At 50.5% G+C, this 25269-nt stretch overlaps 1 protein-coding gene across 1 annotated transcript in view; it reads right to left on the bottom strand.

Annotated features, from left to right (window-relative positions):
• Positions 1 to 13554: 13554 nt before the first annotated feature.
• LOC140908096 (fibrinogen-like protein 1) overlaps positions 13555 to 25269 on the bottom strand; it is a 34408-nt gene continuing 22693 nt past the window's right edge. Inside the window, exons 3-6 of the mRNA XM_073335071.1 lie at positions 22372 to 22509; positions 18605 to 18821; positions 15602 to 15797; positions 13555 to 13701 (exon numbers count right to left, since the gene is read on the bottom strand). Coding sequence (XP_073191172.1) covers positions 13555 to 13701; positions 15602 to 15797; positions 18605 to 18821; positions 22372 to 22509 — 698 coding nt within the window. The remainder of the gene's footprint in view (positions 13702 to 15601; positions 15798 to 18604; positions 18822 to 22371; positions 22510 to 25269) is intronic.

Genomic DNA, 25269 nt, shown 5'->3' on the forward strand with positions numbered 1-25269 from the left:
GAAACTGGGGTCCAAAAGGAAGTTCTTGGGAACCAACTATAGGACATAGCCCAAGATCGGAGCTGCCAGACCCCAACACCCTGCCAACTATATCGTGCAGAAGCTGGAGTCCCCGGACTACCTGATCCTGACTGGTCAGCAAGAAAAATTCATCTGCCTTATTGGGAGTGGTGAGCATTGTATGCTTAGTGTGTGTATTCTGTGTCGGTAATTGTTAGTAAATAGAGGTTAAGGATATTACTGTGTAAAGCTCTTTCACTGGTAAAAGACCCTGCAAACCCGCAGAGTATAAGCTTATGCCTTGAGCCCAAGGAAGGGTAAGGGTAGGTTCTAAAGGGGAGGGTTATGCCTTAAGCCCTCAGAACTGGGCAAAGGTGGGTGCCCCTAGAGAGTGTGAGTAACACCGGGGGGGTCATGAAATGAAACTGGGGGAGTTGGAAACATTGAAAAATATATTAAACCAAAGGAAATCTTTCCCCTGCCTCCCAGACCCTGGCACACGATTCCCCTTCAAGGCCATGTACTCTGTCAACCTCCCAACACACTGCCTGCCCGATTTACATGCACAAATACCAGACAGGCACATAACTGGCTGTATACATGTGTGAGTACCTCATTTCCCTGTCTCCTGCCCTTCATCCACTCTTAGTCTTAGAATGCAGACTGTTCAGGACAGGAACTGTGTCTGCCTGGAGTACGGAAAACACCGAGAACATTGTGGGCGCTACTGCAACCTAAATAATAACAGCAAATTTCCAAAATTAGAAATCTGCCATCGTGTGCACACAGCCGGCGCGTGCAAGTAGCCGAAAGGCACTTGACTAGATACGTCCAAATTTGATCGTGCACCTGCACACACAAATTGGAAATCTGCAATTGCATGCATCTAACGGTGAAAATCTGACACAATCCGAGCTTGATTTGCCACTCTCCTATACCAGTATCACTTCATGGAGTTACCTGGGATTTTCACAGGCGTCCATGAGAGGAGAAGCAGGCCCTCTGCACTGAGTTCTCCCCTAGTTCTGCGCTTCACTGTCAGTGATATCAAGTGTATCTCCCCTTCCCGAGGTCCCTCGTGTCTGAATTGGTGGAAGCCACAAAACTCTGGCATCGTGACCAATATTTCCTCTCGTAGTGAAACAGGTTCTAATGACCAAGACTGCCAACATTTTTATGGCTGATTTAGAACAACGCTTCCTCAGCTCTCGTCCCCTAAAGCCCCTACTCTACTTGCGCTATATTGATGACATCTTCATCATCTGGACCCATGGAAAAGAAGCCCTTGAGGAATTCCACCATGATTTCAACAATTTCCATCCCACCACCAACCTCAGCCTGGTCCAGTCCACACAAGAGATCCACTTCCTGGACACTACAGTGCTAATAAACAATGGCCACATAAACACCACCCTATACCGTAAACCTACTGACCGCTATTCCTACCTGCATGCCTCCAGCTTTCACCCTGACCACACCACACGATCCATCGTCTACAGCCAAGCTCTGCGATACAACCGCATTTGCTCCAACCCCTCAGACAGAGACAAACACCTACAAGATCTCTGTCAAGCTTTCTTACAACTACAATACCCACCTGCAGAAGTAAAGAAACAGATTGATAGAGCCAGAAGAGTTCCCAGAAGTTACCTACTACAGGACAGGCCTAACAAAGAAAATAACAGAACGCCACTAGCCGTCACCTTCAGCCCCCAACTAAAACCCCTCCAACGCATTATTAAGGATCTACAACCTATCCTAAAGGATGACCCAACACTCTCACAAGTCTTGGGAGACAGGCCAGTCCTTGCCTACAGACAGCCCCGCAACCTGAAGCAAATACTCACCAACAACCACATACCACACAACAGAACCACTAACCCAGGAACTTATCCTTGCAACAAAGCCCGTTGCCAATTGTGCCCACATATCTATTCAGGGGACACCATCACAGGGCCTAATAACATCAGCCACACTATCAGAGGCTCGTTCACCTGCACATCCACCAATGTGATCTATGCCATCATGTGTCAGCAATGCCCCTCTGCCATGTACATTGGTCAAACTGGACAGTCTCTACGTAAAAGAATAAATGGACACAAATCAGATGTCAAGAATTATAACATTCATAAACCAGTCGGAGAACACTTCAATCTCTCTGGTCACGCAATCACATACATGAAGGTCGCTATCTTAAAACAAAAAAACTTCAAATCCAGACTCCAGCGAGAAACTGCTGAATTGGAATTCATTTGCAAATTGGATACTATTAATTTAGGCTTAAATAGAGACTGGGAGTGGCTAAGTCATTATGCAAGGTAGCCTGTTTCCTCTTGCTTTTTCCTACCCCCCCCCCCAGATGTTCTGGTTTAACTTGGATTTAAACCTGGAGAATGGTCAGTTTAGATGAGCTATTACCAGCAGGAGAGTGAGTTTGTGTGTGTATGGGGGTGGGGGGGATGTGAGAAAACCTTGATCTATGCAGGAAATAGCCCGACTTGATTATGTAAAGAGTTGTCACTTTGGATGGGCTAGCACCAGCAGGAGAGTGAATTTGTGTGGGGGGGTGGAGGGTGAGAAAACCTGGATTTGTGCTGGAAATGGCCCACCTGTTGATCACTTTAGATAAGCTATTACCAGCAGGACAGTGGGGTGGGAGGAGGTATTGTTTCATGATTTCTGTGTGTATATAAAGTCTGCTGCAGTTTCCACGGTAAACATCTGATGAAGTGAGCTGTAGCTCACGAAAGCTCATGCTCAAATAAATTGGTTAGTCTCTAAGGTGCCACAAGTCCTCCTTTTCTTTTTATTAAGGACGGACACGTTTGCTGTCCAGTTACTGCACGGCTCAGGACCCATTTATCCTGGTGTAACCGGGGGGAGAATCAGTCCTCCAATGTCTAAGGACGCGTTACCACGCAGCACACCAGGGAGTGTCTCTACAGCAACGTCCTGCGTGGACAGTGCAGAAAGGCAGTGAAAGTCTTGGAGTGCAGTTTGGCTCAACAGAAGCTTTGCAAAAGGCAGAAAATAACCTGGAGAAAGGTTAAGGCCCATCAAGCCTGTACGTACTCCGGGACTATTACTGCGCTGTAGCAGCGTCCACACTGGACATCACCCTGCGGCCAGCCGGAGTGCTGCAGAGTCCCCCTCCTCAGCAGAAAAGCTGGCCAAGGACGGCGTGGGCGAGAGACCTGCCCGATGCGAAGAGCTAACGCTGAGGGAAGAGGCTCTGCGTGACGAGGTGGCACGTAAGCAACAAGAGCTGAAGGAGCTGAAGCCATCACCTGAACAGGGAGAAGGGGGCAGAGGCACGTAGCTGAGACTCTTCGCAAAAGGCAGAAAATAGTGTGGGAACAGCGCCCGCAGGGTTGAGAAACGCAGACGCAAAGATGAGGGAAAGCCAAACGGGGCGAGGGGTTGGCTTTGGGCGAACCTTCAGCCCTTTGACCGGGTCGCTCGTTGGTGGGGTTTTTTTGGTTCTGGTTTTCTTACGGCTAAAATCTTCTTCTCTTTTTTTGGTGCCGTGTCATTCGATATACCGGGGAGCTGATCCTTCCTCCACTACTGCTGCTGTGGTGGGCGCCAGCCATCAGCAGAACCACTGCAGTTCTTCTGCCCGGAGGGAGGGGATGAAGGGCAGGCTTAGGAAAGCCTCTGCTAGGGTCTTGTGCCCCGCTCAATGCCAATGAACCCAGCGCCAGGGAGGCAAGCGTTTGCCCCAGTAGATGAGCGTAGCGTGTGGTTTTTATCCTCCAGGAGTTTGGAAGGAGAAATTGGCTCATTAGAGGAGCAGGCTGGTTGTGGTTAAGACGTGGAATTAGGATTCGGAAGCTCTGGGTGCAGTGCCCAGCTCTGTCACAGATTCCCTGTGGCACCGGGGGGCAAATCACCTCCTCTCTCCGTGCCTTCGTTTCCCCAGCAGTACAACAGGAATGATAGCCCTTCCCCTTGCCCAGTCTGATGGTAAGCTCTCTGGGGCCAGGCCTGTCTTTTCTTAGTGTGTGTTTGCTTCTGGTAGCACCACCAATTGACAGGGCACTTGCAGGAGAGGGCAGTTCCTGGCCTGAGAGGCTCACAGCTTAAGGATCATCACACAGAAGTCAGAGTGCCAACATGCAAGTAAACTCAGGCGCTCAAATCGGGTGTGTGTGACCAGAGCTCTTTACTGCACATAACACAAAGCTACAGCACTCAGTCTAATACCCCTGCTCTCCCTGACACAATCTCCAGAATATCCTATGTGACTCCATCACTGCTGATAGGATGGCATTTTGCTATGGTCTTGTTCCCCTCCCCACCGTAGGGCTTCCTATATCACTGGCACACCAAGAAGCCTTGAACTCTGCAACCAGGCGCAGGGATGAGGGCCCAGAGGAATGTCGATTCCTGCAGAAAAGGGGTTTGCTGGTGCTCCCGTGAATTGCGTTGCATTCCACAAAGATAAAGGAGACCCGGCGGGAGACAGAGCTCCGAGGAAGGAACACAAGTGACACCACAGGGTGCGCCACGGGGAAAATTAGTGGGTGCTCAGCACCCACCGGCAGCCCCCCCCCGATCAGCTCCTCCCCCGCCCCGCAGCGACTCCCTCCTGCCGCGGATCAGCTGTTCAGCGGCGTGCAGGAGGCGTTGGGGGGAGGGGGAGGAGCGAGGGCAGGGCGCACTCAGGGGAGGGAGCGGGAAGAGGCAGGGCAGGGGCAGAGCAGGGGCAAGAAGAGGCGGGGTTGGGGTGAGGGCTTGGGGGAAGGGGTGGAGTGAGGGTGGGACCTGGGGCAAAGTGGGGGTCGAGCACCCCCCTGGCAACTCATAAAGCCGGCACCTCTGACTGGCACGGACCCCTCGCTGTCTGCCCTGGGTGATCTGAGAGAGGAGGCTGCAACGGTGCTGGATCAGGAACTACACCGATTCCTTAGGCACCTTATCAGGAACTGCCCACGTTCTGGGAGCGGGCGTCAGGAACGACATGGCCCTTCTTCGCCCCCTTCCCCAGATGCTGGATGAAATCCTCAAGCAGCTCAAAGGGACAGTGCCTGGGGATCCTCCAAAGAGACGTTGAAATTACGAGTGAGAAACCAGAAACTTCAAATCCCACAGTACCGGCAGGTTAACCGAGGCAGAGGAGATGGCTTCTGATTTTATGGGCGAGTTCATGCTCTCCCGTGTGGGAGTCACGCAGACAGGCACCTTTTAAAATGCCTGCATCTTGAGGCGCTAGGGTGGCCGAGCCTCCAGGATTGTCCTGGAGTCTCCAGGAATTAAAGATCAGCCTTTAAAGAGTATGTTGTGCGATGACACCTCCAGGAATACGTTCAACCACGATTGGCAACCGTATTAGGCACCTAAACACCTTCACAACTCTGACTTGGGGTTTTCACGTTCCCCGGACAGCCAGCTCATTGGGCAGATAGGAGCTGGGACTGAAAAAGGGGCAGGAGGTTTGGTACAGGGGTCTTCTAACTGTTGCCCCATCGCCGCAGTGGGCATGGAAACCTGTCAGAAATACATGGTGATTAAAGGTTACTACACCGCTCTTCGATGACGTTGGGACTTCAACGCCCACTTCCTCACTGCAGAACTTCCGAGACTCACAGACACGGCCAGAAGCAACTCGGGTGAATCGCTTGCGTACACAAGTTTGACCACTTCAGCGAGCAGGCTAATGAAGAGCCAGTCTGGCCACCTAAAGCACAAAATGGAGTATCTTACTGAGCCCTGGAACTGTAGCTAAGTTGCAGTCTCTTCGGGAGTGTCTGGCTTCTTCTAACGTGCACCAGCGGTTCTAAACAGAGTTTGCTGCACTCCCAGGAGGGGCTGTAGAGTAAATATGAAGTCAGAAAATGAGAGTTAGTTTACGTTGGGTTAAGGAAATAGATGTGGCAAGTGGAAGGAAGGCCTTGGAAGCAGTGAGCGATAAGGCTTGGAGGAACCAGGTTTGGGTCAAAGAATAACCACTGAGATAAGGGAACGTTTCTAAAGAGAAGGGCCTCTGACCATAGGGGTGACTGCAGATGGCTTTAAGTAAAACAAAGAGAATCTGTCTTAAAAAGAGCCAGCATGGACCTTGCCATCCCACATACTAGGGTTATCCTCAAACTAAAGCCTATGTGAACGCACGTGCAATGAAAAAGCTACCGGTCAGCAGACAAGAGTGGAAGAGATAAGGAGGAAGGGCCTTGGGGAGAGAGGAGATTGTAAATTTTACCTGGATTAAGACTGGAGATAAGGGTGAACTGTCTCCAATTGGTTGTTAGCTAAAACGGATATCAACTAGGACATCGTCTGTTGCTGAAAGGTATAAAGGGAGTTATGAATTTGAGGGTTCTTTGTCAAACCCTACCTGATCCTGCTGGAGCACACCAGGACCAGACGGTTCCCCCTTTGGCTGGTCTGTACGCCTATTGATCACATGCTTCTGAATGTTTTGCTACAGTGTGGTAACTGCTTATTCTTTAGGCCAGTGTTTCTCAACCTGGGGAGTCATGGGATGGGCTTGCGGGGGGGGGGGTCACCAGGGCTGGCATTAGGGGGAAGCAAGCAGGGCAATTGCCCGGGGCCCCACCCCACAGGGGGCCCCACAAAGCTAAGTTACATGCTTCAGCCCTGTAGAGCAGGGCTCAAGCTGAAGCAGGGCCCCAGGCAATTGCCCTGTTTGTCACCCTCTAACGCCAGCCCTGAGTAATATTCATAATTTACTTAATGACATTTAAGGTAGGGTAATTGCCATGTTTTCAAGTCTTAATGTTGCGGCGGGGGGGGGGGGTAGGGGGGGAGGGTGTCAGATTTTTTTGTTAAGTCCAAAGGGGGTCCCCAGCAGAAGGTGGTTGAGAAACGCCAGCTGCTAGACTGAGGCATGTTTAAAGCCATTGTATAAATACCATTTGGTCTCCGGGCTTCCTAAAGGAATTCATGGTTAAACTAGTGTTTGGCGGTCTCCCATGTTATTATTAGTCATTCGAAGTATGAATCATAATTCCAACAGCAGCCATGCTTAGCATAATCGCTTGATATTACAGTTCACTCGGTCATTCTTGTACACTTAGAGCTGAGTTTATTATAGTCTGTGAACTGATGATGAATTTGCTCTGCTGAATCATCAAACCTCCAGCCTGTGAGTGTTAGCTTGGTGTATTTCCTGCCTTTGAATCAACGCTCTCCATGTGCCTTTCTTGTGGAGATTAGACATCTAGCCCTACTTTTGTAGATTAATAAATGTAGACGTTGGTTTGCGTGAGAGTCAAACCTTTCCTACTCTTAAACAGATACAAGAAATGGCAGCAAAAATCTCCAGTGCATCCTACAACTAAATTTCACCTTTGACCATTCACCACCATCAGAAGATCTCCAACTCCCATTGAGAACTGGATTCCAGAGCTTCCCATGTGTAACCCTTCTGCCCGTCAGAGTTGTCAGCAACAAGGGCCGGGTTCAATATCTAGGGGATCCATTCCAATAACACAATGCAAACCGGCTCGAGCCCCCACCCAGTGACCTAGGACAAATATATACCACCCCCACTGGGTGCCTCCAAGAGGCGATACTTCCCCTCTCCCAAGCACAGAGTCTGAGTGTAGCAAAAAGCCTTTTAATAACAGAGAGAAACAATGTGGCATTATGTTGGGGAAACACCACCAACAGGATTCATAACATAACCCATGAGCAAAAAAAGCCCACCCCAAGCAAATTGGGGCAGGCCCCTTTCCCTTTGGTTCTTGAGTCCAGCAACCCCAAATCACCCAAAGTCCCAAAAGTCCAATGACCCAAAAGTCTCTGTCCCTGGTCAGGGCAGCCCCAGAGTTTGAAAGTTTATCTGCGGAGCTTTACCTCCCAACCTGGGTGGAGATGGGACAGGGGTAAGAGGCACCTTACGTGATCTGAAGCTGACCGCCCCACAGCTCCATAGGCCTTCGCTCCGCTCCGCCAGCCGCCCCACGAACTCCTTCACTCAGCTCCGCGGCCCATCAGCAGCTCCTGCCGTCCTACGAACTGCTCCACCAGCCTGTCCACAAGGCACTCCAGCCGTCCCGCAAACTGCTCCACAATATATCTTCAGGCTCCCCCACTACTTAACACAACACTCAGTGATTTCAGCTCTTAGTCAGTTCAGCTCTTTGGTGAATTCAGCTTGTCCTAGGGGAGCCTCAGTGCTGGTGCACTGTTAGCCCAAAGTGAGCTCAGCAGCCTGTAACTAGACTCCTAATGAAATCAAAATTAGCTCTGATATTCCACAGTGGAGAGAGGAGGAAGTGCAATTAGCATGTAAGGCCCTCACCAAGCTGGCCCATGCCACCAAGTATTAATACTTGTCCCCAACCTCTCTCAATTCACAGAGTTTTGGAACCCATGACCCTTGCCTAGCAGTGCCACTTAGTTGATGGTGAGTTCCTCCATCATAATAAAAGGCCAAGTACAGTTCCAAGCACAGTTCCTATAATCAGGGTAATAACAATTTATTCTTCCTGCCCCAATAACAGAGACACTGGGGATCCCACAGCAGCCAAAGTGACCATTTGGGCAGCTATGGTCTCATTCTAGGCGGGGTGGGTGTGCCTATACAAATGAGATCAGCCCCTAAAGTTCTTTTCCACAACTTGCCACACCTCACCACCAGATGTCAGGGTGGAGCTCATCCTGACACTGCTTACACATGCAACCCCAACCTCTGGCTTCATATCCATGCACTTCCCCATCTGCATACTCTGTCTTCTCTCTGTCCAGGGTCCACTCTTTGGGCCAGAGCCTGAGCTGCTGTAAATCAGCATACCTCCCTTGGAGACAATGGAATTACAGCAGTTTACACCAGATTCGTTTCTGGCTTTTTGGCTTCTGGTGCTCCATCTATGTAGAAAAAAATGTTGTTTCCTCTTTTGAAAAATCTCTACCTCAAAACATCCCCTTTACGATTTTATTTATTCTTCTCTTCTCACGCCAGCGTACACCAGGAGTACCTCCGCTGAAGTCAATAGAGTTACACCACTGTCACGGCACATGTCCGTGTCCCTTTTGGTTCTAGTCTCCCCAGCCCATAAACTCACCCCTTTAGAGCAGGTTTCACAGCCCTCCTCCTAGGGGCTGAGATCTTCTTCCTCGGCTGAGCTTGGAGCCTCCTTTTGATTCACCTGCCCAGTCATCTGACCACTGCCTTAATCCTGCCCAGGTGGGTCTGATAACCCCAAACACGTGTCTGGGCCAGCTGGGGAGAGGGGACCCTTGTCCCACCCACTCTACAACGGTCCCAAGCCCTTAAAGGAGCAGCAGCCTGGGGTTGTTCCATACCTTTTTTCTCCCAGACACTCACTACTCCCTAGAACCACCCTCCTCACACCCATTGTCCAGTCTGGTTCCCTGAAATGGGGTAACTGGCCTCTCCTACTACCTCTTGTGACCTTGAAGGGTCAACAACCCATCACGGGACCTCAGAGAAGGAGCCGCTGGTGGGGGCAGTCTCCATGAGAGACTCTTGATTTTGGAATCTACTCACTTGATCTTAAATAACCCAAATCTGTTGAGTCTTGTGCTGCATAGAATATCTAGTGTGGCTCACGTTTCCGTATTAATGAAGATCAACAAAAGCCCAACCAAGTTAAGGGTTCGGGGGGGGGGAAATCTGTCATTGTCAGACTGGGACACCTAAAATGTTACGTCTGATGAGCCACTCGGGCTAGAAGCAGCTTGTATATATCCATGGAAACCTTGGATTCTTGGCATTTCAGTGGTATATGCCGTTCATTTCTAGACATAGGCATTTGCACGTCATTATACCTCAAAACGGTTATTGATCCCTGCAACCAAGCAAAAATATGGGTTATTTACGTGACAGGTGAGGATGGTTGAACCAGTCCAACTCTGCAATAGCACATGGCTCTGGGGGTAGAAAGAGGAGGGCATCAGCTTATTGAAACTTTCAAAGAAGGACAGGGTAGGGATGTGGGATACCATGAGAAGGCAAAGAGAGGTATGATGCTGAGCCAGCAAGGGTTAAGCAATCAGCAGGCTGCATGATCTGAAAACAATCCTTAAGGACATATTAGAAGAGTATTGAAATGGCAAACAGGGCCATTCCTTGCAGATAGGTATCAGAGCCATATTCAATAGACGAGAGCCCTTGAAATGCAGGCCTGTATTGATAAAGAATTAAAAATAGATCTGAATTGTATGTGTCTATATTCACCTAGATCCTGTTAGAAGTTTAACAGTGTGATCAGATTAGCTTGTATGTGCTAAACTTCTGTTCCTGTCTGCAATGTTTCATTACTGTATTCTATTGATTCAGAGATCAAAGGAGGGTATTATCATTTAGATGGGGCTTAGTGGTGTAATAATATTATTGTCTTCATGTCTCTGTGAAATTTGCAGTAGACTACCTGTGAACTGTTTGATGCCTTATGCTAACAAATGCAGCTGGTTACTCGCGTGTGCCTAGGAAATAGGGATGAGCTTCAAAGCAACAATATACGTTACCTCTTCTTCAGCCAAGGAAGCCCTGCCGTGACCACAACTTGCTTCAAGTAGAAAGGAAGTTTGGGGCCTGAGCCTGTTTTATCTCAGATCTGCTTACACTTTGACTGCTTACCTGGATCCAGGGATCATCCTCACTCTCCTCTGGGTACACTGCCGAGGGTAGGGGTAGCAGCTCCTCTGCGTCGAGCGCGTCAGGGCTCCCTGGAAGCTCCTGCTGGTCCCTGGGGCAACAGCGGTTCTCCTTGGTGCTCGCCTCCAGCAGTGGGGAAGAACCGTCTATTGCCTCCGGCGGCTTCTTCCTAACTGAGCAGCTGGGCCGGCCTGTTATAGTTCCCCTTCCTGTCCCGCCACTCTGCTTCTGGCGTGCGGGGCGTGGCCCTCCTGGCTCCTCCCACCAGGCGGCTTGCGGCGGTCCCTCTGCGTCTGCCTCTGAGGGGGGCCACGCTGCCTCACTACAACCCCCAACACCTCCAGTTCAGGAGATTGAACCTTCCCCCCCACCCCATCACACTCCTCTTTGCTGATGCTCCAGTTCTCCAGCCCTCCCAGGCCCTGATCCCTATCAGTGGACTTCAGAGCAGCAGACCGAGCTCAGCGACCCTGGAGCAGGCTGGTGCCAAGGGAGAGAGAGTGAGGTGGAGTGGTTAGTGCAGTGGACTGGGAGTCAGCAGACCCGCTGTCTCACCCTGGGACCAGCACTCCCCTCTTTGTGCCTCACCTTTGCCCTCTGTAAAAGGGGGATCATATTTACCACCCTCGCCAAGAACCTGGCAATCTATGGATGGAAAGAACCAGGGGTTATTTAAATGCCCCCGAGCCAGCTCATCCCAAAGCCGGTCCACAGGGCATCCTATATTCTACTGGGTACGCTCCCCTGTCTCTGGCTATTTATTAATTGATGGCCGGTATCTCTAGTCATCGCATGCCAAAATAGCAAGAACCTAAACACCACATAAAGCAAGTGGGGGACGGGGGGGGAACAGGCGTTCTGGGGGGGTCGTACATCACAGCCAGTTGTCTCGGGGGGATGGTAGAGAGATTGGCAGCCAGCAGGGGACTCAGCTGGGACTGCTCCTCATTGAGGGGGTGTCAGGGGATAGTTGGGAGGATTAAGGGGGCTCAGAAGGGTGTGGGTGGAGCTTTGACAGAGGTGCAGGCAGGTCGGGCAGCCCAGAGGAGGGAATGGGGAGAGTGTCCTTGAATGGGAGAGGGCAGACAGGCGAGCTCTGAGGCACTTTACCTAGGAGCCTCTGCCATAATGTGGGTCTACAACCCCCCTCTTTTGTTAACCCCTTCTTTCCTGCCACCCTCCCTCCCCATTCTGTTTAACCCCACCCTGCTCTTTCCTTCCCAGCGCACCCAGCCCTACTGAATTTCCTGTGGTGGAAATCGTTGCGTCGGCCAAGTGCCTGAACCCTGGGCCAACATCGGCCCAAGGAAAAGCCACCCAGAAATCACTTCCAGCCTTCACCCCCATACGCCTAAGGGGTAACAGCCTTCCCCCCCCACCCCTTCCCCAACAGAAACCTGCCAGCCAGACTCTGTTATTAAGTAAATAAAAATCTCAGCACACTTTTCTCAAGAGGGGACGCTTTGGCTTTCAGGCCCAAACCCTTCCCCCTGGTTATGGGTCTTGCAGGAGACTTGCATAATTCCAGCTCAGAGCAGGTCCTGGGGAATCCTTTCTCTTACCTCTCAGGAATGGGTGCATGGTCCACAGGGAGCAGCCCCCTGCAGGATTCCCTCTTTTATAAAGCCTGGTTCTTTCCCTTAAGCCCCCACTGGCCCGCAGGTAATTAGTCCAGGTGCACTGGCCCCTGCTTCCTCCTAAAGGGCCAGTCTCCCTGTTCCACCTTCTTTACCCACCACAAAATTATGAGAGTGAGCACAAACCCAATTCCCTCTCCCCCCCGCCCCGCCAGGCCGCCTTTGAGGTAAATAGAAACCCACCTCACCGCATGGTCTCTTCCCTGAGAAGGGACAGGAACTGTGAAAATGGGACTGAAATGGCAGCACTGGGAGGCTTTTGATGTCTGTTTTATTTGTGGTGCAATAATTATCCCAGCCCTGAGGAAACTCAGCTATGGAACGTCAGTGTGCCAGACAGAGGGCAACATGGGCTGGAGGGGACGTTAGCAAAACTTCCCCCATCCCCGACTAACATACAGTTCTCTGCGTGCTGTGTACAAACAAACAGTAGCAGGAACCGGGCCCAGGAGGCAGCCCTCACAGCTCTCTCCAGAGGAGATGAAAGCATGGCCCACGCATTACAGAGGCAGCCCCAGGAAGTCGTGGGATGCAAGACAGACTTTCAGCTCCAAACACATGCGAGTCTCTCTTCTATAAGGGAATACCAGAGCTCTGTCCAGCAAAGAGGTCTGTCTTTATACCAGAGTAGGGCCATTGTGTCCCACTAGAGGACAGTGGTAAACGTACACCCAAGCCAGTAGATTGTGTGAGTCCCCCTAGAGCTTCCCCCGAGGTCATCATTCGTTCTTGAGCTCACACCAAGAGCATCTAGGGTCTCCAGCCAACAATCCATGCCTGAATCCATCCAGAGCCATCAAAAGGTGGCATCTGGATTTGGGCCAACACACCTGAGAAGCCGAAGGGGCAGCTCCGTGAGCCCAGCCAGCCAAGGGCACTGTCATACGGAGTGCAAGCAAGTCCAGCATTCCTCCAGCAGAGGGCAGCACTGCAGTCCCTGAAGTCACTACATGGCAGTATCTCATGAAAAGTTTTAAAACATTTAAATAGTTCCCCTAAAAAATGGGATCCTCTTGGACCACGATCTTCCATCTTTGGCCTGTTCTCAGCCTTTGGTAGGTCCAGTCTAGGAGAGTGTTGAACAATAAGATTTCACTCAAACTGGCCTTGGTAACACAGGGCTTCACCATTTAACCACACACTGAAGGCCTTTCTTTCTTTCTTGGTTGTCTTCATTCTCTTGACCCTGCCCCAAAGGCAGAAGCAGGATGATATTTTGGGGACGCCGTGGTCTCCGGAGTCAGTCCATCTCCAGCTATAACAAGCCACTCCCGTCCATCCCTTTCTGGAGCTGGGGATCAGCTGAGAGGAGAAACATCCCCAGTCCCTTCATGGGGAGAGATGGGGTCGGAAGGTGCGTGGACGGATCATCATGGTGACTTTCTTCAGGGAGTAGTAATCAGTGTCTTTCCAGGTGTACCACACAATGCCATCTGGCCCCAGGATCTTGCGGTTTTTTATGGAGTACCTGCCCCCCTGTGACAGAGAGAAGGAGAATGTGAGGCATAGGGGACATTCAGAAGTGGCAGAAGAGTCATTTGAAACCAGAACCTCCCAGTGCCCTAGGGAGTACAGCTGAGGTACCCCTGCAGCTTCAGCCATGGGGGAGCTGCTGATCTTTCCTAGTGCTGCCAGTGCGCGCAGCACTATACGAACATTCCCTGGCATCTGGAATCATCTCCCACCAGACGTTGAAGGCCTGGCAATTGGCATGATAGGTTGTACAACCTGGATTGTTTTCACTGGATGATAATTTATTTACAGGCTCAGTGATGAAAACACTCAGGCACGAAATCTACAAGAACAGAATTCAGCTGGGTTTCCCCTCCCTTCCAGCGGGCGCAGGCCCATCTACCCAAGAGAAAGGATGAGGTTGCCTGGAAGCAGAAGACAGTTCTATTTTCTACTATGTCTGTAGGACCAAAAAAAAAAAAAAGTTAAAGAATTAGAGTTAGTTTGAGTTAGGTTAAAGAAATATGCACATGTGTTGTAACAAAAGGCCCTGACTAGCAAGTAGAAGGAAGGCCTTAAAAATAATGAATTATAAGGCCAAAAGAAATGAAGCAGGGAGGATGAATCGTTCAAAGAATAGCTGATGAAGTAAGGAGAAATGCTTAAGAAGAAGGCCGCTGATGAACAGGGTGACTGTAGATGGGTTTCAATAAGACAAAGAGAATGTCTCTTCAAAGGAGTCAACAGAGACCGTCCCACCCCACACACCAGTGGTATTTCCCATGTGAACCCAGGTGTAATGAAAGAGGTGGGAGGGATCGCTCAGTGGTTTGAGCATTGGCCTGCTAAACCCAGGGTTGTGAGTTCAATCCTTGAGGGGGCCATTTAGGGATCTGGGGCAAAAACTGGGGATTGGTCCTGCTTTGAGCAGGGGGTTGGTCTAGATGACCTCGTGAGGTCCCTTCCAACTCTGAGATTCTATGAGCTGCTGGGCAGCTGGGAGGGGAAGTGCTAAGGAGAAAAGACTTTGGGAAAAAGAAGGTTGAAAATATGATCTGGATTAAGATGAACTGTCTCAGGCTGTTTTTAGCTGAAGTCAGTAATTGGCAACGACATCACGTTTTTGTCAAAGGGTATAAAAAGTAAACTCTTAAAGGGTTCTTTGCTAATTCCTGCCTGACCACATTGGAGCCGACCAACATGGGTCTAAGCACCGCTGGGCTTAGCCCATTTGTAAGTATCTTGATCAAATGCTTATAAATGTTTTGTTACTTTTTGGATGTAGTAAATTGCTTATTAGTAAGGCTATGATTTTGTCATGGAGGTCACGGAATCCATGACTTCCAGAGATCTCCATGACTTCAGCTCTCGGCGGCTAGGAGCTGCAGGGTCCTCCCGCTGCCCGCCATAGCTCAGAACTCAGGGGGTCCCCTCGCTCGGCTGCCCCACAGCTCCCAGCTGCTGCAGGCGGCAGAGGGGTGGGGGTGGGGAAATCCGGCAGCTCCCCATTTTGTCACGCATATTTTTAGTAACAGTCATGGACAGGTCATGGGCTTCCGTGAATTTTTCTTTACTGCCCGTGACCTGTCCTTGACTTTTACTAAAAATATGCGTGACAAAATCTTAGCCTTTCTTATTAGTTAGGCATGTTTAGAACAATTGTACACGGTACCATTTGGCCTTGGGATTTAATAAAGGAATGTATAGTTAAATTTGTGTTTGGTGGTTTCTCATATTCATATTAATAACTTCAAATATTATTAATAATTCCAACAAATCAGGGTATCTCAAAGCAATGAGGGAGAGCCTTGTAGCTGGGTGGTTGGGCAGGCAAAGAGGAGCTGCTGTTATATGATGAACAACAGCTTCCATGCAGCCTCACCCACGAAGCAGCAATGCCTATGTCCTTTCGTGGCCACCGTACCTTGTAGTACACGCCATTGAGGTTGGAGAAGAAGCACTGATGATACCACCAGCCCCCGTGGGAGATCTCGGCACAGATGTTCCCCGTGTCAGGCGTGCTGAAACTCCTCTTGTTGTGGTACCAGGCAAATGAATCCTCCACTGTCCCACTGAAGCCTTCCACATGCAGGCGGTAATAGTTTGCCTCATCCTCAATGCTGCAAACAAGAGGAAACGGGCTGGATTGTCTCCTGGGGTTTCTACATCTCCTTTCCAAGCTGGGCATTGCAAGCTTTATTCTTGCAGCGCATCCATCTGCATCCAGTTATCTAGGCTGGGCATGCTCAGTGTAACTGCATCTTGCCAGTTCAGGGCCCAACGCCCTCTCTCTCCGTTCGGGAATATGTGATCCCTCCCCGCCCCAACCCCCTGCATCCCCATCCCTTTCACTGCATCCCTCCCTGTCCCACTCCCCGCATCCCCATCCCCCCCATCACTGTATTCGTCCCCATCCCAAACCCCTACACCTCCATCCCCCTCACCGCATCCCTCCCCGTCCCCTGCATTCCCATCCCCCTGTCACTGCATCCCTCCCCGACCCACCCCCCCGCATCCCCATCCCTCCCCCCGCATCCCTCCCCATCTCACCCCCCTGCATCCCCATCCCCCTGTCACTGCATCCCTCTCTGACCCACCCCCTGCACATCCATCCCCCTCACCGCATCCCTCCTCCATCCCATCCTGTCCTGCCCCCCACACCTACCCATCCCATCCCTGTACCCCTTACAGCGCTCTCCCACCCATCCTCTCCACCTCCCAGAGCCGGCACCCCCATGTCCCCCACCCCCCACAGCCCTGCACCCCATTCACCTCCATACACTGCTGCACTCCCATTATGTCCCTATACACCCCTGTGCCCCCCACATCCTCATGCACCTGTAGCCTTCTGCCACTGCATCCCCATCCACCCCACATCCACCCCACATCCCCTCCTCTCTCCTTCACTGCCCCCTCTCACCCCCACCCTGCTCTCTTCCTTGGTCTCTTTCCCTCCCCATCCTCTCTCCTCCACCCCCACCCCCAACTTTTCCCCTCCAGCCCACCCTCCTCCCTTCCCGGCTGGGTGATTTAGGCAGCCCCTGGGAAAGTGTATGAAAAAGTGTCTCTGTCGGCAAGTATGTGCGTGCATGCATTGTATGTCTGTAAGAGACTGTGTGTCTGTATGTAGGGAGGTGTGTGTATACCTGTGTGAATAAAATTTGCAGCCTAACTCTTTGACTTTCATTCCTTTTGCTGGCTTGCGCACAAAAAAAATGGATAACATAAAATATGTGCGTATTCATTTCATAACAAGTGTTCAAAAGAGGAGGGAACTCCCAAAGCAATGTATTATTTCTGAAAAAGGCAAATGTTGTTGACTAGTAATTGCAGAAGAGCCAATGTATCAGACATTTCTTCCCACCTTTGTCTAGCAACATTATAAACCCTTTGTTGCAGACTCTCGCTTTTTATGTGTGTGTCCAACACCTTCCAGCCTGGAGCCCTGATCTTAGTTGGGGTCTCCAGGCACAAAACAACCGTTGTAAAATATTACATAATGCGGAAGTGCATATGTTAGTGCATGCTAGAAGTGTACACATGAATACACGTGTGTATCTGCATGTTGGTGTGGGAGTCAGTTTCTACAGATTTATTTATACAGATATCTGGACAGGTGCATTTCTGTGGCTGTGCTCTGTGGATTTGTATTTGGGCTTCAGGAGTGGGCCTTTAATGGACCCAGGGCAGCGGTGATAAGGTGTGGTCCTAATTCCACACACAAAATTACAGTAACTTTAGTGAACAAAAGCCATGGAGCTGGTTACGAAAAATGGGACAAGGGGAGGGAAAGAATTGTGAAAACCTTGATGAAATGCCATTTTTTTTTTAAATGACCCTTTTTGACTATTTTGCTGCCAGCTGTAGCGCCCTGTAACAAATATACCCTGAACTACTGCTCAGAACAAGAAATACGCCTGTTTGGGCCTTGCAGTGAAAATGAGCATGTGAGAGAGGGTGGGGGAGAGCAAGCGACGGGGGCGGGGGGGGGGAGAGACCACGGAGTGAGCAGGGGGTCGGGCCTTGGGAAGGGGCGGGGCAGGGCCTCAGGGAAGGGGGCAGTGGGCGGGGCAAGGGTGTTCGGTTTTCTGGAATTAGAAAGTTGGCAACCCTACCCACTAAGGTCAAATGGAAGTCTTTCCAATGACTCCAGCAGACTTTGGATCAGCTCCATGCACCAGGGATTGGTGGACCTGCAGACTGAAAAGCAGGAGCTGCCATGGCTGTAGGGCATAAATTAACCCCCAGGGTGATGTCTGCACGGCACTCAGGAGGTGTGATTTCCAGCTTCGGCGGGCTTACACGCACTAGCTCTGCTTGAGCGAGGATCTATCACAGGGCAGCCGTGGCAAGTGGGACCAGCTACCCAAATACAAGCCTATCGGACCTCCTAGACACGCACGCAGCCAGCTGGCCCTCCTGAACCCACACTGCTATTTTCAGGTGCTGGGCCAAGCAGAGCTAGCCGTGTATGTCTGCGAATCACATCTCCCCACTGCGATGGAGGCACCCCCCGGCGAGGGTCAGGCAGACACTTCCCCTCTGGGCCAGTTACTCCATACTTGTCCACTAGGAGGATTCTTGTCCCTTCCTGGAATGCCTCTGGGGCTGGTCACTATTGGAAACAGGACATCAGCATGGATGGCCCTGGTTTGATCCACTATGGCAACTGCTGTGTTTCTACAGTATGTTCCTAAACCAAAACAACACACATCTGACCAGGAAGTGAGGCCTTACCCTCCACGGCACTTGTTATGGGAATCAAGCAAATAGACCAGGAACTAACCATAACTTGGGGCCAATCCCACAAGCCTTCTGGGCCCAAAACTTCCACCAATTCCAGTGGGATTTCCATGCGCTAAGGCCTTGCAGGAGACGGCCCTTTGCCTGCAGCAGGAACCCAGGGAAGGGCACCGTGCCCTCCTACCTGAAAAGCTGGTAGAAGGCGTGCTTGTGCTTGTTATTCCAGTCTTCCAAATCAATGCGTAGTGAGTAGTCCCCTTGGTTCGTCATCTTGTGAATGTTCTCGTTACCCAGCCAGAACTCTCTGTTTAAATCCCCAAAGCCGTCTTTATACTCGGTCCACGTCCGGGTGAAGTTGACCGAGCCGTCCCGCCGCCGCTGGATGACGGTCCAACCTCCACCTGCCAAGGGGAGAGAGGTGACGCTGATTTGAGTCTCCCATTAGCATCATTAGTGAGGAACCCAGCATCATCCTGTGCCAAAACCTTGACTCAGCTCCGCCTTGTACTGACATTGGCCAGCTGGCCTGCTTGCAGAGATGTCTTCAACTAACTTTGCTCCTCTTCATCCCTTGCCACACCCCCAGCCCCCAGAGGAAAGCTGATCTGCTGGCTCTGCAGTGGTTATAACCCTGCAATGTGTATCCGTGGAGAAGTTTACAGATCACAGAGACCGAGTCTGATCTGTCCTACACCAGTGCTGACGGCAACAGTTACTCCTCATTTACGCGGGCATACCTGAGGGCAGAATCAAGCTGGTAAATTTGAAGAAAGAAGCCGTTTAGGCATGAAATAGGCTGGAGATTCCAGCATGTTGGTATTATTATGTATTGGTTCCAGAGCACCACAGATGTGCACGTAGCCAAAACCACACTGCGTGAAGCATGTGTCTCTTCTAGAGGACCTCAGTGAGGCAGCCATGCAATCACTGCAGATTAACGGAGGCGTCTCTGATGGCTACCAATGGCGTCCTTTCTGCTTGCCTCCGAGTCACTAATGGGTGAGACTGTGCTGTCTAGGACAGATATAGCGAGCAAGTGCAGGTTTTCTTGGAGATACTGTAATGGGTCAAAAGAAAAGGAGGACTTGTGGCACCTTAGAGACTAACCAATTTATTTGAGCATGAGCTTTCGTGAGCTACAGCTCACTTCATCGGATGCATACCGTGGAAACTGCAGCAGACTTTATATATATACAGAGAATATGAACCAATACCTCCTCCCACCCCACTGTCCTGCTGGTAATAGCTTATCTAAAGTGATCATCAGGTGGGCCATTTCCAGCACAAATCCAGGTTTTCTCACCCTCCACCCCCCCACACAAATTCACTCTCCTGCTGGTGATAGCCCATCCAAAATGACAACTCTTTACACAATGTGCATGATAATCAAGTCTGGCTATTTCCTGCACAAATCCAGGTTTTCTCACATCCCCCCCACCACACAATGGGTCACAAACTGACTACGAGTAACCATGTGATGCAGTTGTGAAAAAGGCTAATATCCTTCTGGGGTGTATTAACAGGAGTGGCATATGTAAGCAGGGCCAGATTAACTCTCCTGTGGGCCCGGGGCTATTAGATTCTGTGGTGCTCCTGTATACAAGTCTTTTTCCTCATTTAAAACAAAATGATCACGATTGTGGCATCGAGGCTATTAATGCTATACTAAACTTGCCTTTTAAAAAACATAAAGCCATTTTGTGGTTACATTTCAGTCTTAAAACATGTAGAATGTAGTTAAGTTAATTCAAAATAGCCCACTTCTTACCTTAGAATCGCTATTATATTAGTTTCTTTCTGGGAGGGAGTTTGGGTGCAGGATGGGGCTCCAGGCTGGGGCAGGAGTGTCGGGGTACAGGAGAGGGCGAGGGGTCTGGGAGGGAGTTTGGGTGCAGGGGGCGGATTCTGACCTGGGGCAGGGGGTTGGGCCGCAGGAGCAGGTGCGAGGTGCAGGCTCCAGCCGGGAGATGCTTACCACAGGCAGCTCCCGGCTGGCGGCGCAGTAGGGCTCAGGCAGGCTGCCTGCCTGCATGCCGTGGACCCACGCCGCTCCCGGAAGTGGCCGGCTGCTGGCACGTCTCTGCGCGCTCCTGTGGGGAAGGGGACAGCGTGTCTCCGTGCGCTGCCCACGCCCGCAAGTACTGCCCCCGCAGCTCCCATTGGCCAGGAACTGGGGATGGTGCTGGGGGCAGTAGCAGCACACGGAGCCGCCTCCATCCTCCTCCAGGGACTACAGAGACGTGCCAGCAGCCGGCTGCTTCCGGGAGCGGCGTGGGGCCAAAGCATGCAGGCAGCCTGCCTGAGCCCTGCTGCGCCGGGGCCCCCCTTAGCCCAGGGCCCTGGACTGCAGCCCTAAAGCCCCTGCATTAATCCGGCCTCTTTAGTCTCGAGAAAAGAAGATGGGGGGGCGGACCTGGTAACAGTCTTTAAATACAAGAAGGTCTGTTATAAAGAGGCTTATGATCAGCTGTTCTCCATGCCCACTAAACACAGGACAAGAAGGAATGGGCTGAATCTGCAGCAAGGATGATTCAGGTTCGATATTAGGAAAAACTTTCTAACTATAGAGATATTTAAGCCCTGGAACAGGCTTCCCAGGGAGGCTGTGAGATCCCCATCACTGAAGTTTTTTTAAAAACAGGTTGGACAAATCCCTGGCAGGGATGGTCTAGGTTTACTTGGTCCCTCTGCCCTGCACAGGGAACTGGATTTGATGACCTCTCAAGGTCCCTTCCAGCCCTACATTTCTATGATTCTCAGTTTATGACTGGTTTATGGATCATTGTGGGCATGCAACTCCATAGGTGAAGGGTTACCACAGCTCCGCCAGGGACTGAAAACAGCGGGGAGCGATTACTGTAGTCTCAGAGATTCTATGCAGCTCCAGAGAAATATTCTCCTGGGGTGGTTTGCATATACTGGTTTAGGGCAGTCCCAGCGGAGATGTCATGGGCAAATAAAGAAATTGAGATATAAAGGCTGAGTTTGGGAAGATTTGGGGTCTTCCTTTTGATTCAACAAGCAGACAGATCTTGGGCTTTAGGGGAACCCCAACCCTTGCTGAAAGATTGGAAAGTCTTTGGCCTACTAGGGCCCTATAAGACTGATGGGTGAGTCCTGGTGGATGAGTCCTTAGTACGTGTGCAGGGAATTTTATTGTTTTAGGTGTTTTTTCTGTATGCTTTTCTATCCTTAAAATAAATGTACTCTTCTGCAAGGAAGAACTGTGTGCCCGCTGGTAAAAACACTGCCATTGTCCTCCGAGAGAAAGCAATGCACAGGGGCTGACCCTGAGGCAGTCTGTCTTGCTGGGGATATGCCAGTGTATAGAATAATAGAATCACAGACTCATTGAAGTGTAGGACTGGAAGGGACCTCAATAAGTCATCTAGTCCAGTTCCCTGCACTCAAGCAGGACGAAGTAATGACTAGATCATTCTGACAGGTGCAGCCTTAAAACCCTGATCAGGAGGAAGAGGGATGCAGGTTTCTGCCCCAGAAAGATGATGCCTGGGAACCTGAAACCATATGTGTGTGCCCTTGAGGGACCACGGACAGGAAATACAGGTGCAGTTACCCTGAAAGTGTAACACTGTCCTTCCCCCGTTTAACCCAGGCTCTAGGCTCCAAGAGCACAAACACCATGAGCTCTTCCAGCGCGGGATGCACCAAGATGGAGAATCCATCCTTGCTTGAATAGGTCCTGGGGACTAGAAGCATTAGCTCCACCACTGCAGCTCAATGAGACACTTCAACTGGGGTTCCTATAGCTGGTCTTCCAGAACTCCAGTAGGTGAGACTATCTCTACAAGGAAGCTTGTGCCTAGGTACTAGGGTGCAGTGTGCTCTAGGTACATATCCAGAGTACACAGAAGTCTGATGTTGTGCCTTGGGCCCTGCCTGACCCTTATGAGAAAAGACATTCAGGCATGTGGTCGCTTCTTACTATACCTTCCGTGTCCATTTCACACAGCACTTCTATTGGCATCCCACCGACAGAGGGCATAATGCTGTAGACCCCAGACCTCCGGATCCCATTGTAGTAAATGGAAGCACAGTCTATTGGGCAGTTCTTTGCATGCTTCACGTCTAAGACAGGAAACAGAGAGACACAGTTTAACATTTCACTCAAAGAAGGGAGGACTTGTTTGGCTGAGTTTAGAACTCAAACACAAACTTCTGAGTTCCAGATGTAGATCAGAGCTTAAGACTTTTGAGGTATGAGCTCCATTTACTCTGGCAAAATTTAAGTTCTGGGATTCCACATGGACTGAGGAGTAGTTCACTGGCATTTATTTCATTTTATTTTATCCCTCGGGCCATCCTAAAATGGGAGCAAGACTGATTTTCACAGACAAACCTCCATCCATTGCACAGAGCACAGGGGAATAGAGTTTGAACCAGAGCCCTATATCCACACTCAACCACAATTTCAGGACTTCTGGAATCAAATCTGGATGCTAACCAGAATTGTGTGGCTAGGACCTGTCTCTGAGCTGGAAGTGGAAACCCCTGAGCTTGAGCAGATTGGATTCACAGCTGATTCTGGATATAAAATTCACAGTTCAGGCCCATCTCGACGAGTGCAGACCTCCATGCAGTTGTTAGAATGACACGTTCTTTGTTTTTAAATTAAAGCTTCTTTGCCCTTTAAGTTAAGGTGGAAATGGCAAGAGTTTTGCTGAGCTCAAAGTTCTGCTGGGCTCTTCCCTTCCAACACTGGGACAGAATGGTCTAGTTCTGTTTCCATTCTCCAAAGGTGGCCAGTGCTGGATGCTTCAGAGAAAGGTGTCAAACCTCCCATAATGCACCTTACATTACTAGGCTTTGATACTCTTAGCTTAAAGATGTATGGACAAGTGGCCAAACCCTAGCATCCTTAGTCACACCTCTGGGGCGGCAGAACCTTCCTAACAGTAGGGGGACCACTGGCGCCCAAACCATGGCCCCACCGCCCCCGTGCCAACCCTTCCCCCTGAGGCCCCAATGTTGCACCGTCCTTCCCCCAAGGCCCCTCCCGCATACCACCCCTTTTCCCTGAGCCTCCGTCCCCGTGCCGCCCCTCAAACAGAAACCCCACCCTCACACTGCCCCTTCCTCCAAGGCCACGCCCTCGCACCGCCCCTTCCCCCCCAAGGCGCTGTCCCCTCCCACCTGTCGCTTGTCCTTACAGACGGTAAAAAGTGGGAGGGCCATGGCCCCCTAGGCCCCCCCTATTCTGGCACCCCTGCCTCCCACTAGGGGGTTGGGACACAAGATGTGTCAGAGCCTGTGTCTACACTCCAGTGTTGACATACCCAAGGAGGGTTTGCCTGGGGAAAGACTGAGTGAAAGCTGAGGAAGATCATCAGTGAGAACACAAATTCTCTGACGAGCTTTGCAGAGAAAGGCGGAGGGAACAGGGGACGAATGAGAGAGATACACTTCCTCTTATCCACGCTACACCAGCCGACCCTAATACCGAACCAGAAGCATGGCCAAGTTTGTGGGATTGAGAGGGTTATAAAGAGAGAATTGCCATTTTTTTTTCCCATGAGGGAAGAGCGAGGGATGAGGTCACAACTCTGGCAGCCAATGAAAGTACATTGGGAAAGGAGGAATGGGCGTTGCAACATTCCAAGCCACCAGTCAGAGGGCCCGTTTGCTTTGAGGTCTCCCATTGGCTGTGGGAAGTGGGGACGGAATGGAGAAGCACCCAATCAAGGCCACTCTTTAGGGACTGGTCTCAGAGTTCCACTGGACTATTTCCGGCCAGCTGATCCGGCAGCGCTGCTAAAGGGAACCCTGTGAGAATACCATGCAAGGAAATCTCACAGGGGAGACACTCTGGGGCTACTGGGTCTAGTTTCTGCTGCCTAGTGAGGGTATTACCACCAGCACCAGTTCTCCTTTTTCCAGCCGGCCATTTACTCTTCCAAAGAGAAATTATTTATGTGTACCTGGTGGCCAGAGGAATTGGAGCCAAGCTATCATGGTACCTAAGGCTGAGAGAGCTGGCTTCATTTAAAACAAGGATGATGGAAAACAATTAGACTGGTTGGCTCATAGGCTCAGTAACCAACTAACGCGCCTTTCCTCCCAACGCCACTGGCTCAAATCGGATTCAGGTTGGTAGGTGAATGGCATTAACAAATCAGGCCTGTTGATCAGCGTGTGTAGAAGGAGTCATTGGGCTCAGCCGGCTTCTTACTGGATAAGTATCCACATCTCAGAAAGCACAGTCACGTGTGCTTTTCAGTCTTACGACGGGGGCCAAGAACCCAGACCAGCGTGCCCACCTGATTTCTCAAGCTGAGCGCTCCAAGTCGGGGCAGCGGCGAGAATCTGGTGGAGATGTTTTAATCACAGCAGCTTTTTGGTGAAAAATGGGTTTTTGACCAAAAGGAGCATTATTAGTTTTGGTTGAAATTTTCCTCTTTTTCTAAAAAAACAAAACCAGAAACCAAAACCCTTTTGGTAAAAGATCTTCAGTTCTTGGTAATAGAAAAAACCAACACCTCAGGTTTTGCTTAAAAAAAGAATTGGGGGTTTGGTTTTCAAAAATTGTACCAAAAATGATTTTTTTTAACCAAAAACTTTCATTTTTTCAATGAAAAAAAACGGGAAAATTTCAAGAAGAGAGAAAAATTTTCCATGAAAATGAATTGACCTTTTGGGGTCAGCTCTACTTGTGGTACATGGGCCAGGAGGTGCTCGGGACACCTGCCTCCTGCCACATGGTGTGGGCATATCGCCAGCATCAAGAGGACTTCAGGGCCATCTTTTCTGAGGCTCTGAGAAGCTCCAGATGCAGCCTGACAGTTCCGCAGGTGCTCGGTAATTCTGACAATCACAGCCCAGGGCGCCTCA

This window comes from Lepidochelys kempii, chromosome 3, assembly GCF_965140285.1.
Source record: "Lepidochelys kempii isolate rLepKem1 chromosome 3, rLepKem1.hap1, whole genome shotgun sequence".
NCBI lineage: Eukaryota > Metazoa > Chordata > Testudines > Cheloniidae > Lepidochelys > Lepidochelys kempii.